This window comes from Hydractinia symbiolongicarpus, chromosome 2 (assembly GCF_029227915.1).
Source record: "Hydractinia symbiolongicarpus strain clone_291-10 chromosome 2, HSymV2.1, whole genome shotgun sequence".
Lineage (NCBI taxonomy): Eukaryota > Metazoa > Cnidaria > Hydrozoa > Anthoathecata > Hydractiniidae > Hydractinia > Hydractinia symbiolongicarpus.
This window is the reverse complement of record NC_079876.1, coordinates 16,815,046-16,828,820: the sequence shown is the minus strand read 5'-3', so window position 1 is coordinate 16,828,820 and position 13,775 is coordinate 16,815,046. Positions and strand designations below refer to the sequence as shown.

Sequence of the window (13,775 nt, the reverse complement as noted above, 5' to 3'; positions counted from 1 at the left end):
TTGTCAGCGGATTTGGATGCAAAAGTGATTGAAAGAAGAAGAAAAAAGAACTGAGTTTCATTTTCATGATGTTATAGATGTTTTACGTCATATTTTTAAAACGATTAAAGTTGAGAACAAAATAAGATACACGATTTTATACTTTTTTAGACTGATCCCTTTAGAGTAGGTCACTTCCTCTTTCCTTTTGACGATATTATTTCTTTAAATGATATATAATCTCATAAATTCTCTCTTTAATTCGCGTCAATGCAAAAAATTCATTCGATTAAATAAAAACGTGAGGTATTTTAAAAAAATGTCATTGCACCATTCAGCGAGTTTAAGAGAGTTGGAAACAAGACGCTTGCATGCAACGAAATGACTACACTTTGGGCATGTGTCTCTTCGTGGATGAAAAGAAACAGTATCAAGACCTAATAAAAATAATTCGAACAGTAAATAAAATTAGCTGCAATAATATAACCCTTTTCTTTTTCTTTCAATTTATTTTTATGAGTTTTGGGGAAACATGTTCAAGGGGCTTCTTTCGCCATCTTGGAGATGACGTCAAACTGGGTTTCATCCGACAAAAAAATTGCCACATAATGACGGCTTGTGACGAGTATCATGTTGTTCAAATTTTACTTAATAATAGTATAATAAGGATAAGATGAACTTTTTAAAAAATGAGAGGTAAGCTTTATAAAAAACGGCACGGGGAGATGTGGCGTAAATTAAAGAAAAGTGCGCAATTGTGAATGTTTAATATTTTTACATTTTTTTTATTTACAGTTTTTTAAAAAGCAAATAATATTGTTATAAATAAAACCACTTTTTACATAAATATTTTTAAATAAATAAAAATAATTTTACAATATAAAATATTTATATAAAAGTATAATATATAATATAATATAATTTTATATATTTTTTCTTCTTATTATCATTTTTAACATTCTAAATAATTTTGTTAGTTCTTTTTATTGTCATTTCACATCTTAAAAAAATTTCATTCACATGAAAAATATAAAGCCTAAAATACACGGTAAGGTTAAACGGACCGTTTAAATGTAAGAGAAAAAATCTTTTTTCGGTTTCATAAGGTTTTTTAAAATTTGGACATGTTCAATTTTGCTAAGCTTTTTTATTGAAATTAACAGAATGATTATTGAGCTATTGTTTATACTAAAGATTTGAGCGTAGTTTTTCGGTTTCTATTCACAGTGCTAGTTCGCTTTTTTTCTGCTACTATAGCAATAATCGCAATTTTATTTGGTATTTATTTTTAAATTTTTTTTTAAAAAAAACCTATACATTTTAACACGTGTAGACAGGTGTATTACCTGCCACTAAACTTATAACGTGTTTCTTACAACCAAATAGTCCGTTTAAACTTACCGTGTAGTTTAGCCTTTACGGAAGATATCTATATTATAATGTCCGTATACGTCTGTCTGTCTGTCACGCAAAATGGTAGCTTAGCTACGCAATAGCGAGAAGCACGCAATGCGGTATAAAAAGGACGGGCGAACACGTGGATTTTCCACGGGCTAACGACTATTTGTAATAAGTAACACTCTCTCTCTATATTGCATTATTCAGCAAGTTTGAGAGATTTGGAAACGAGACATACTGCTAACAGCGAAACCACGTGACATGTGTCTCTTGGTAAATGGAAAATAAACGGAAGAAGACTCGAAAGAAATAACTCGAACAGAAAATTGTTTCTCATTGATAATCGAATTTAAGTTAGCAGTACGTTTTACTACAAATAAATTTATTATAATATAAAATAAAACTAAAAAATTGACTCGTTCCTCATCTAAAAAATAAATAAATTTCATGAAAGAAAGTTAAAAATAGAAAAAACAAAAGAGAAATATATCCAATTGTATAAAGTACCGTCTCACCTCACAAACTGATTGTTGTTTTTCAAAACAAAATCATTTGAAATATTTACTTCGTCCTGTCCTAAAAGATAAATAGATGTGTTATTTTAAAGTATAGCTACTTAAGTATTAGAACAGCCATCGTCATGGCCATGTCTTCTAAATGAGAGACAATCTGTCAATTTGTTCATAAAATCCTTTTATAACGCGAAATTTGTACAATCGCTGTGCAAAAAATAAAATAATTTCGGATTACGAAAAAAAAGTTTAACATCGTGGCATTCTTATTTTTGAATGTTTTAAATATCTTTTATTTTGAATATTTTAACATCTATAATATTCAATTCATGCTAACAATAATAACAATCAATTTCAGAAGATGTAAAATAAAAAACAGCCTGGGTACGAAATTGTATTTTTACTTCTTCTTTTTCTCTTATAAAATTTATTATTTTTAATTTCGTTATAATATATACTTATCTTTTCTTTATTACAGTATCTCCTCTCATTATTTTTACATACATAAAAATTAATGCTGTCAGAATTGTTAACAGCTATAATTATTCACTATTTTTTATTAAAAATACTTTCTACTTTGGACTGTCACAATAATCTACTTGACTACCTCAACATTTTATTCTTAAGTATTTTATTCATTTTATCCAATTTGTTATAAAAAAATATTTTTGACATTCAACATTTTATTCTTAAGTTTCTTAAATTTGAATTCATTATATCCTTCAATTTGTTAATTAGTTTACTCCACTCAAATAAAAATCATCCATCCTTTTATTATTGCAAATCATTACATTCGTTTTTTAACTTTCATTTATCATCATTATTATCAAATTAAAAGAAATAAAAATTCATTTTTCTTTCTAATTTATTAACTTTTAATTTCTTCGCACCAAAATTTAAAAAAATAAAAACATTCCATACCTAAATATTTATTTAAACATTTATTTAATCCTTATTATTTTAAACTTAAAATAAAATACAAATTTATTCTTCTTTCTAATTTATTAAATAAACTTAATAACTTACTTCGTATTCTTTTATTTTTCGTCTTATTATTTCCCGGTTTTGTTCATTCATCCATACTCCAGCAACATCATAAGCTGTTTCTCCATATTGATCTTTGATTGTCACATCAATATTTTCATGACGCAACAAAACATCAACACATGAGATGTAACCATCCATTGCAGCACAATGTAATGGTGTGAAGTTGAGAACATCTACACGGTTGATGTTTGTTACATCATGTCGACATAACATATCTAATATTGTGTGACGATCTTCAATTGCAGCCCAATGATAACTGTTTCGTTTCCCACTATCTTTCGCCCAAACATCACTCCCATATGAGATGAGTATTTCCACCATTGATGTATTGTTGGTGTTCCATACTGTCCACAACAATGGTGTGTAATCATATTCATCTCTCATGTGAACGATGTTTGGATGAATGGATAGTAATTTTTTCAATTTGTTGATATCGTTAGATTTAATAATTTCTACGATATCTAAAAATAAAAAAATAAATTAATAAAAAATATAAATTTATAAATTAATGAAACATGATAACGAAAAACTTATGACATCATTAAATACTTTTTTTTATTGTAAAACATTTTCTAATGTATTAAACATAAAAAAGTAATTGTGAAAACGCAGAAACAAAAAATATAGTAATAATTTATTTTTATTCAAGTTAATATGTTGACGTCATCATGTATAGGATAATTTGCATCAGGAGGAAATTGTTTTACTTGTATGAACCACGGAAATGTTTCAGTTAAAGTCGAGACCCTAAAATTTTTCGCCTGTTAAAATAATTTCACATTACATTTTCAATTGAAATCTCGGAAGTAAATATAGGTATTCCTACAATTACTACGATAACATAATGCGTTTTTATAAACCAACCTAGTCTAGCACTTTCGTCCCCGGGGATTTTTTTATCTATTTCTTATGCGGGAAAAGAACGAACAGGTAAAATCCCTGGAGAATAGGATGGCTAGCTGTTTATTTCATGACTTATTTAGCCTTTTTCAAAACAAGGGGGAAAATGTACCAAATATTAATATTGCCTAGTGTAGCACTCTCGTCCCCAGGGATGTTTTATAGCGAAAAGGCAAAAATATCTGATAACGAGGGTGGCTAGTATGCTTATTCCATGACTCTATTTGGCTTCTTAAGAACAAAAGAGAAACTTTACCAAATATCAATATTGCCTAGTCTAGCACTCTCGATTCCAGGGATTTTTTATCTATATGGCATGTGGGAAGACGGCGATGAATCCCTAAAACCGAGGCTGGCTAGTATGCTTATTCCATGACTTTATTTAGTTTCTTACGAACAAAGAAAAAACTTCACTAAATATTAATACTGAACTTCTACTTTTTATTTTGCACTCCTTGTGCTTACCTAACAAATGAACAAATAACGCTTTCTTCAGATTGTATGGAGAAAAGTGCAGGATAAAGGTAGAAAATAATCTCAAGCACGCAAAAAGAGTTTCTTAGTTTTTTCAGTAAAAATTGTAAAAATAAATTAAAGTTACACAGCTCTTAGTAAATACTCCGTTAATTGTGAACAGACTTCTCATGAATAAAAATAATGTATAATAAAAAATAGCTGCTGCTTTTATCAAAATTAAAATTTCTCTCACCTCACACGACCAGTTTCTATCAACATTATTTGCTGAATGAAACATATTCATTTCGGTTAAAAATGATATAGTGATAAAAATAGAACGACTGTACTCAATATATTCGATTTCGTCTGCACGAATATTTCAAAGATGTTTCTCTGACACGCGATGGGTTAAAACTGCGCGGGTTTCTTTATAAGAACAATTTTTAAAGAACATGAGACTTAGGTATTGCAAAAATTGAAAATAAAATGAGAACAGCTTCAGGCTATTGGTAAAACAAAACTAACCGACTTAAATTTTACCATGAAATGACTTGTTGATTTGCTTGTAATTGTGTTTTTTCTCATGATTTCTATTAGGAAGAATTTTCAATTATGAGCAACTTAAAAAAGAGGTTATTCATTACTATATTGTAACTAACTTAAAACCTAACTTAATTATTTTTATGAACAATTTGATGTGAGTTAAATTATTCACCTCCTAATGCAGAATTTACATGCACATGCAACCGATGCAACTGGATACAGTAGCTAATTATTTTCTCCACTAATGTCCAGATTGGTATAATAGCGATAATTCTTCTATTCTTGGTCGGAACGTTTACAATGAAATGTCTTTTCGATAAGTATGATTTTAAACCGACCGCGGTTTCTTGTTTGTTTTGATTGTGCTTGGAAAAATTCGCTTCGGTGTAAAGTAGAAACAGTTCTTACTATTTAGCGGCGAAATATTTTGATGTAAACTTTTAACTAATCAGACTGCAATATTCAGTGTTTATTCTTAAAAAAAACACATTACTTTCAAGAATTCAAAATAATTGTCTTGTTTTTAATACCCACAAGACCGCTTAAATACAGTATCTTAAATTCGCCAAACGTTTTTTGTTTCCCGTTAAAATCAAAAAAATATTTCGCTGCTAATTTGCCGCCCAATTCGGTTTGTCGGTCAAGGTAGGTCTCAAAAGGACGTTCTCCCTTTGCATACACGTGTTGAGTTGTCCGGTACTGACACGCAAAGTACAATCTTCTTTTGCGAAGTTTGCATCTGAGTTTAAAAATAAAATTTTATCTTGGATATCTATAGAAATCCCTTGTTCCAAATTTGTGTGCCATTACGTTAGATAAAAAATTATAAACAGGTTTAATTAAAGAATTTCACACCACATAACGTGTCTTTGAAATTTACGAAAAATATAAACTACACTCAGCCAGGAGACTTTTATTTAATTTTACTTAAGGTGTTTCACCCTAAATTACGCTGGGTCTCACACGATTTTTCTGGCATCATAATACTGACTGCGCTCTTTGATTGATTAATTCTATTGTTCTTCGCTCACGTGATCAATATAGGGAAATATTTTGTTTTAGGCGCAAATGACCTCACTCACCCGAACAAATATAATTAATTTTTGTAATATTTAGGATGTTAACCACGCCAGCTTTGTGCTCATGGCTTGATTGTAATGACGAGTTTGCTGTGAGGGGGAATTGAATTTTAGGGAATTGCTCTTATTTACTTTTAAATTATTAATAATTTGTGCTAAATATATGATTTGAATAAATCGAGCAACCACGATATAATAAAACTAATGGCAATATTTGAACAAAATTTCTTCTATCGACAATGATGAAAAGTATGGGTTAATATGGAAAATATGGAAAATATACTTTATTAATACCAAGTGAGGTTTCGTATCACTTTTATTGACACCCTTCTGTAACAGGCCAAGTTGAATTATCGATTTTTACGAAATTCGTACGAAATTATTATGTGGGATAAGTTTTATATTTTCTTGTCATGTATTCTTGTATAACAAAGAAAAACACACTGATTGGTTTTTTCTTATCGCAAAATATGGTTTATACGAAGGGATGCGTGATCTAATGTTGTTCGGTTTTCTGTTATCTTAAATAGCTGCGGCTTATATGAAATGGGGTTATATGCGGGAAATACGGTATGCATTTTTTCATACGAAACAGAATTTTATTGCTTTGTGTTGTTTAAGCTGTGTATTAGCCATAAAAATATTGAAGAATAAAAAAGTGTTTACTGCGATCTGATAGCTGTTAAAAATTAAATAGAATTTACTTCAGTAAAGATAAAAAAATAGACTTGAGTTATTAGGAAACTAGGGTTATTAGGAAAATTGCATCCCATTTGTATCATTTTTGCACTCAAATTGGGCTATTAAAAAAGATTTATCTACTTTTATCGGAGCGTTCCAATGATGTAATCGATAACTTACATTATCGTATCTCATTTTTAAATATTTCACAAGTTCACATTCCCTGATGAGGAAATTGGGAAAACTTGAAACTAATAATTTTCTTCATCGAAAAAATAAACTTCATATATACGAAATGTCAGCAATTTATAAGAGATTTTAGAAAAATGTCAAGTTTAAGTGGTCGATCAGAGTTACTTTCAATTCTCAAAATATTTTATACCTATTATTATCAATTATTTGTTTAGTCATTGTCAAGGAATAATATAAATAGTATCATGTCAGAAACAAGCGAGTTTAGTTTAGTCTATGACACAACAGCAACAGCAGTGCGCCACATTTTAACGACTCTGGTGTTTTGGTACTGCGAAACCCACTTTTAAGAAATATATCACCAATATGCAAAGTAGCTTTATTTCAACTTGATAACACTCAGTTTTTCTTACTTAATGTCATATGACCAAAAAGCAAAACGTTGTTAAAATTTTATAAAAAAGTCAATAACGTCTAATAACCTCTTACGTTTTTGGTAAAGGTCTGTTTTAAAAGCAAGACCAGATGGAAAAAATTAGCGAAAAATTTTTTCTTAAAAGGTTCTAGGACTAAACTCGTTTCAGACAATAGTGCCATTAAATTTACTTTGCGTTTCCCATGGTATAAGTACAGTAAACATAAAAGTAAACATAAATGTACTTTGAAACAAATTAAATGTTTAACAAAAAATCAGAATCATTTTATTCTTTTAATATGGGTAGCGACATTAAATAAGCAATAATTATAAATTTTCATGATTTTTAACATCTAGTTTTAACGAAATTTTTAAAATAAATATTACTTTCTCCAAACCACACAATTAGTCAACACTCCTGAAATTATTTCTGCCTATTTTTTCACACTAATGTTTTTTATATGTCTTTTAATTTTGACAAAGAGTCTCGTGGTGATTTTCTTGCCTAAAAATATGCTGATAACGATAACTATTTCTCTTACCTTTAAATCTGACACCCTTAACGTTTGGAAGTCTAAAAAAATTGAGCATGTTTTAATATTTCTCAAGAATGACATACTTCTCAACACATGGCTACAAAATGTTTTAAATAGGACTTGAATATAATCTTACTTGTGACGATAAGACACAATGCTGTCATCAGATACACCAAGATGATTTTTAGCAACTACACAAAACTTGCACGATTTACCAATTTCCATGTCATCAACGATGTATTGATTGCAAGAAATGTCATTTGCTAAGTTATTCCAGGTTAAACTAATACTTTCTTGTCTACTAACGGTGTACTTATCAGCGTCCTGTTGCCATCTCAATATACATGATGTACTTGACAAATATGAGCAAATTATATTGCTCACTTTTCCAGGAGGATAAAGGCTAAAATTATTAATATTGCATTTATATCATATTTTTTAACAAAACTAATGACTTTTACTTAATAAAATAAATTAAAAGATGATCAAAATTTTGTCTATTAATTTTTTGTTATTTTCATGCTTAGCAGCAGGTTAACATTTTTAACATCAGAAAACTCTTACAATGTTTTTATTAAGTACAGAATAGGCCCTGATACACATGTCGTGATTTTTTTGCCTCTCTAGAACAAATTTCACAAAAGAAAGGAGAGAGGATTGTGAATGATCACACTCATCTCTCCTTTGAGAACTATTCAAAAGAGAATTTGTTCTCTATTGTTTAAAAATTTTACTTACTTTTTCCTAACGATCTCATGCGCATTTAGGCGTTCATCCGTTGCCTGAAAACCAACATGTTCCAAATCTTTTATCATTTTTTTGAATTTCCAATATTGTGGTTTTATGTTAAAAACTATTTTATTGTTACTTTTCATAGACTTTGTGAACGGTATTTCTGTATCTTCATCGTTTGAGACTTCTACATTGTATTCAACCAAATGTTCAGTTAACAGTTTACTGATGATATGACCAGTTGATGATTTTACTGTATCCGATTGGTAGACGTTGGACGCTGAAACAAGGACCAGATTTTGTGTTGCTCTGGACATTGCTTCTAACGTCAAATGTTTTAACTTGCAATCATTGCTTTCAATTATACAGATGCATTCGGCTGCTTCAACTCCACGACTTCCCTCAATAGTAGTGAGCAGGTTATAATTTTGACTCTGCAAGGGATTTTTAACTATGATATCATCACAATTTAAAACTTTCCAGTCAGTGTACTTGTCGTAGTGAAGAAAATCAATTTTTAACAGTTTTAGTAATCTGTAAAAAATATCCTTTTGAGGGAATGTGTTATATATGAACAAACGTTTAGTGGCATGATGTAAACATACATCTTGTAAAACAAGCGCTAACATTGGTATAAACTCTTTGTCTGTTGTTGGAGTATTTGCCGGATGTATCAATAACGGTTTTGTTCCTTCGATATTATGACCGATTGAATACGCTGTATTGAATTTTAATGAAGTATCAATTCTAACATTACCCGAAAGATCCCCATCTTGTATTGAAGCTGCAACGACATCAATATCAACCGGTGTTTTAAATACTTCTTCTTCTCCTTTTATTATCGGCGTGGCATTGCTACTGGTAGTTTGTCCTTGTTCTTGTTGTTGTCGTGGTGGTGGTGGTTGCTGCAGCTGCTGCTGTTGTTGTCGCCGTTGTTGTTGTGGTTGTTTCAGTTGTTGCCAAAATTTGGAAAGGAGATTCTTTTTTTTTTCGATTTTTGTTTTGGTGGATATTGCATCTTTTGATTCCTGATCGGGAAGCTTAATTGTTACCTTGTCTTGTTCTACTTCATTTTCAAAAGCCTTTAAAAACTGAAAGATTATCCGGGTTGTTCTCATTGCTCTGTTAAGTTTTAATACTTTCATTCCTGTTTCTTCATACTTGTACTTGTCATGTATTGTGACTTTTTGGTGTGAAATTAATGTTCTATGTTTCTCAATGGATTGTGGGAAAAAAATGATGAAGGAGTTATTTAATTTTCCTTCAGTCTCCAGATAGTGTTTAAGCAAAGATGATTCTTCCTTGTTCAATAACTCTCCATTTAATTCATCAATTATTAGATGCAGGTTTTGGTCAACATGTTTCTTAACCAATGACTCTATTAACTGGTATGGTGTTGGCACTTCATTCATTTTCAAATCCTGAGCTAACTCGACATTATCCTTTACAACAACTTCGACAGCGGCTTTGTAATTAAATCTTTTAGTATGATTGACAATATCCCGTTTCAGCAATGTGTTGCCGTCCCAAACTACGTAGTATATGATCGATCTATTCTCAGAGCGCTCGTAAGCAATTTCCAAATGTGCTAAAGCTAGCACTGTCTTACCACTGCCTAAGGGACCGATTATAATTTTTTTTAAAGAGTTGTTGTATAAATGACGGAGTTGCTGTGGAGAAAGTATTAACGAGCTTATTTGTTCGTGGACGTTTTTACTGAGTGAAGGAACAGAATAGAGTGCTTTTCTTGTAGCCATAAAACACATGACTTTACCGACTATGTTGATATACCGTTCCTTGTTATCCTGAACTTTATTTTGTGCTTGTGAGCTTTGCAAAATATTTGAAAAGAACTTCATCATATTTCTATCCTCAGCCAAAGTTTTCTTGGAGAGTAGGTTGCAGTCTACACAAAGGTGGATATTTTCGATATCTTCGAAATGTGGTGCAGCTACAACATTAACCATTTTCAGGTGACCATTTTTAAGATATTTTTTAGTGATGATAGATAGCTCCTTCAAGTCCTCTTCGCCCGCTTTGACTTCATCTTGTATTTTAACTGCGTCGGTTGTTTCTGTGTATCTAATGTTGACGATATAATTTGGCAACACAAGTAGAATTCTTTTGTTATCAGTAATTGTGCTTTCCAAACTCAAAGAAAATTCTTTATCCAGTTTTAGAAATCGAATATGTTACTTCGTGTTATAATGCGTAAATATTGTAAACAAATGTTGTAATTCGATTATAACATCCTTTATCTTTTGTGCGAATAAGGAATGTGTGACGTTTTGCATTGGAGGTGGAAATTGGAGTGGTTCTTCCATGCATTTACCATTGACGGTGAAATAACGCTGGATGTAATCTCTTTCAAATGCTTCGTACTCCTTAGGTTCCATTGTTTGCAGGCTACCACCACATATAAATTCAATATCTGCTTCTTCTCTTTCTGCTCCTACAATGCATTTTATCTGTTCAGATATTCTTCTACTGTTGTGCGTTGTTACATCAAAATGGCTGGTTTCACACATATGCGCTTGGACCAATTTAATATCTAATTAAAAAAGTTATTTTAGTTTGCAACATTTCTACACAACCAATTTTAATCCAAAGTAATGTACAAAACAACGCGCTAGAGTCGTCAAAGTTTTGGTGTAGAATACAAAACGTTATTTTTTAAGAATCTTTGCAATAATTTTTATATATTTTTGCGTTCGCATAGCCAAAGTAAAACTTTTGTCGAGATAAGTGGCTTGCATCGTTAAAATGATTGCTATTCTAATAAAATCTTGACAATGTTTTTCATGGTTCGAATAATATTTTAAATAAACCCTTACATTTGCTTGTAAATATAGCTTTCCAAACTTGTTTTACTTGTGCTCTGCCCTTGTGCACATCCACATTAGTTAGTAATGTATTTTTTGTGTTCTATTTTTATTTTCATTGTTCCAACTCCTTATTTATTTTTTTCGAAGAAAAATAGCGCCTTGAACTTTTTCTGGATAGAATACGTCATCTAAACTTACTCACCTTCAATTGAAATCAAATGAGTTTTACTTTCACTGTCAACTAACGTAATGGATAACCCATTGATAGATTCAGCATTGATAGATTTGTGATTGTAAATAAGCAGTAATAGTTTTCCTTCTTTTTCTTCTACAAAATAATCGTCGCCGAAATTAAGTTCTTTTGATTGTCTTGTAAAATTTTTAGTAATAATAGTGTGTATACTTTGTGCAGACCAGTTGAAGCAGTCATCATCAAATTTTATTACAAAATCTCCTTGAAAATTTTTTAGTAGCATATAACTAAAATAAGGATTAAAATATAAATTAGAATAGAACCGTAATTTCTTTCTAAATCAATAGTGTTTAAATGACAAGTTTTTGAACAACACGATGACAACAAAGGACTTTACTGTTCCCATTCCGTCTTTCAATCTTTCATAATCATTTTGAATGTTCCTAACTCCGTTTTTTTTTTTTTTACATCAACTTGAATATAAATAAGTCCATTCTTTAAGTTATTTAGATTTTACTTAATGTTGTCTTTGTTTTTATTTACTTTACATTTTTGTATTTCAATCAGTGCTGTCATAATTTCAATCTGATGTACTCTTATTGCTGATGACTCTCCTATGCATTGAAATCATTACAGAAAAGTGATTTAGTTACACCAAGATAAAGTGGAATTTAATTGAATGGTAACTTATTTACTTTACCATATTTGCCTTTTATGTTAAGTTGACAGAATCAATTTAATGATAGAACAATATAGAAAAAGAATTACACACCTGGGTTGTTCTTTTATAGTTTCTTCCAACTGAGAACTCTTCTGATCACATGATGATGAAGAAATAGTTTGCTTTACTATTTCCACTTCGGCTGCTAATCGATTATAATTCTCTTTATTCTCTTTAATACCATCTTCGTTTTGCAGAATATTGTCTTTATTTGCTTTAATGTCACCTTGATTTTGTTTAATACCATCTTCGTTTTGCTGAATATTGTCTTCATTTGCTTTGATGTCATCTTGATTTTGTTTAATACCATCTTCGTTTTGATGAATATTGTCTTTATTTGCTTTGATGTCATCTTGATTTTGTTTAATACCATCTTAGTTTTGCTGAATACTGTCTTTATTTGCTTTAATGTCACCTTGATTTTGTTTAATACCACCTTCGTTTTGATGAATATTGTCTTTATTTGCTTTGATGTCATCTTGATTTTGTTTAATACCATCTTCGTTTTGCTGAATATTGTCTTCATTTGCTTTAATGTCACCTTGATTTTGTTTAATACCATCTTCGTTTTGCTGAATATTGTCTTTATTTGCTTTGATGTCATCTTTATTTTGTTTAATACCATCTTCGTTTTGCTGAATATTGTCTTCATTTGCTTTGATGTCATCTTGATTTTGTTTAATACCATCTTCGTTTTGCTGAATATTGTCTTCATTTGCTTTAATGTCACCTTGATTTTGTTTAATACCACCTTCGTTTTGATGAATATTGTCTTTATTTGCTTTGATGTCATCTTGATTTTGTTTAATACCATCTTCGTTTTGCTGAATATTGTCTTTATTTGCTTTGATGTCATCTTGATTTTGTTTAATACCATCTTCGTTTTGCTGAATACTATCTTTATTTGCTTTGATGTCATTTTTATTTTGTTTAATACCATCTTCGTTTTGCAGAATATTGTCTTTATTTGCTTTAATGTCACCTTGATTTTGTTTAATACCATCTTCGTTTTGCTGAATATTGTCTTTATTTGCTTTGATGTCATCTTGATTTTGTTTAATACCATCTTCGTTTTGCTGAATACTGTCTTTATTATTGTTAACATTGAAATTTAAAATTTCAGTATCTGCTTTCATAATTTCGATCTTAAATAAGTCTAAGTCATTCAAGCAACCAGATTTCAAATCTTTAATTTTTGTTATGTCGTATCCGAGTCTTCTTAATATACCTTCTATGGCATTCCATAGCTGATTATATTGTGCTGAACTCATTGCTCTTCCATGCATAACATTATTGCGCTCATTTCTGATTCGAATGATGTCAGCACCGACACTGAAATCATTTGGTTGCGGTGTTCTGGTCCTCCACCCACCAATTGGTGCTTGTATACCGTGACAACAATTAATTAGAATGTCACATAAAATAGTGATGTCAAACAATTCCGAATTTGTTTCCCTATCTTGCGGAAAAACGATTTCCAGCTGATCTCTTTTCAGATGGTTTAAATGTTTCTTATATTTTTTTAATGACAGATATAATTGTTTCTTATCCCTTGGCATGTTACCA

At 30.3% G+C, this 13,775-nt stretch overlaps 3 protein-coding genes across 4 annotated transcripts in view; all 3 read right to left on the bottom strand.

The window, feature by feature from the left end:
* Positions 1 to 13,775, bottom strand: part of LOC130629701 (uncharacterized) — a 105,815-nt gene that overhangs the window by 85,199 nt on the left and 6,841 nt on the right. The window lies entirely within an intron of this gene.
* Positions 735 to 10,439, bottom strand: LOC130629702 (uncharacterized). The gene is made up of 6 exons (XM_057443014.1): positions 8,477 to 10,439; positions 7,875 to 8,141; positions 7,745 to 7,776; positions 2,916 to 3,397; positions 1,893 to 1,953; positions 735 to 1,804 (listed from the first exon to the last, which is right to left on the bottom strand). The coding sequence occupies exons 1-5, from the start codon at positions 10,435 to 10,437 to the stop codon at positions 1,939 to 1,941; spliced, it is 2,757 nt and encodes a 918-aa protein (XP_057298997.1). The 5' UTR covers positions 10,438 to 10,439; the 3' UTR covers positions 735 to 1,804; positions 1,893 to 1,938.
* On the bottom strand, positions 10,394 to 12,581 carry LOC130629706 (uncharacterized). Its single transcript, XM_057443031.1, has 3 exons — positions 12,261 to 12,581; positions 11,498 to 11,775; positions 10,394 to 11,021 (listed from the first exon to the last, which is right to left on the bottom strand). The coding sequence occupies exons 2-3, from the start codon at positions 11,769 to 11,771 to the stop codon at positions 10,663 to 10,665; spliced, it is 633 nt and encodes a 210-aa protein (XP_057299014.1). The 5' UTR covers positions 11,772 to 11,775; positions 12,261 to 12,581; the 3' UTR covers positions 10,394 to 10,662.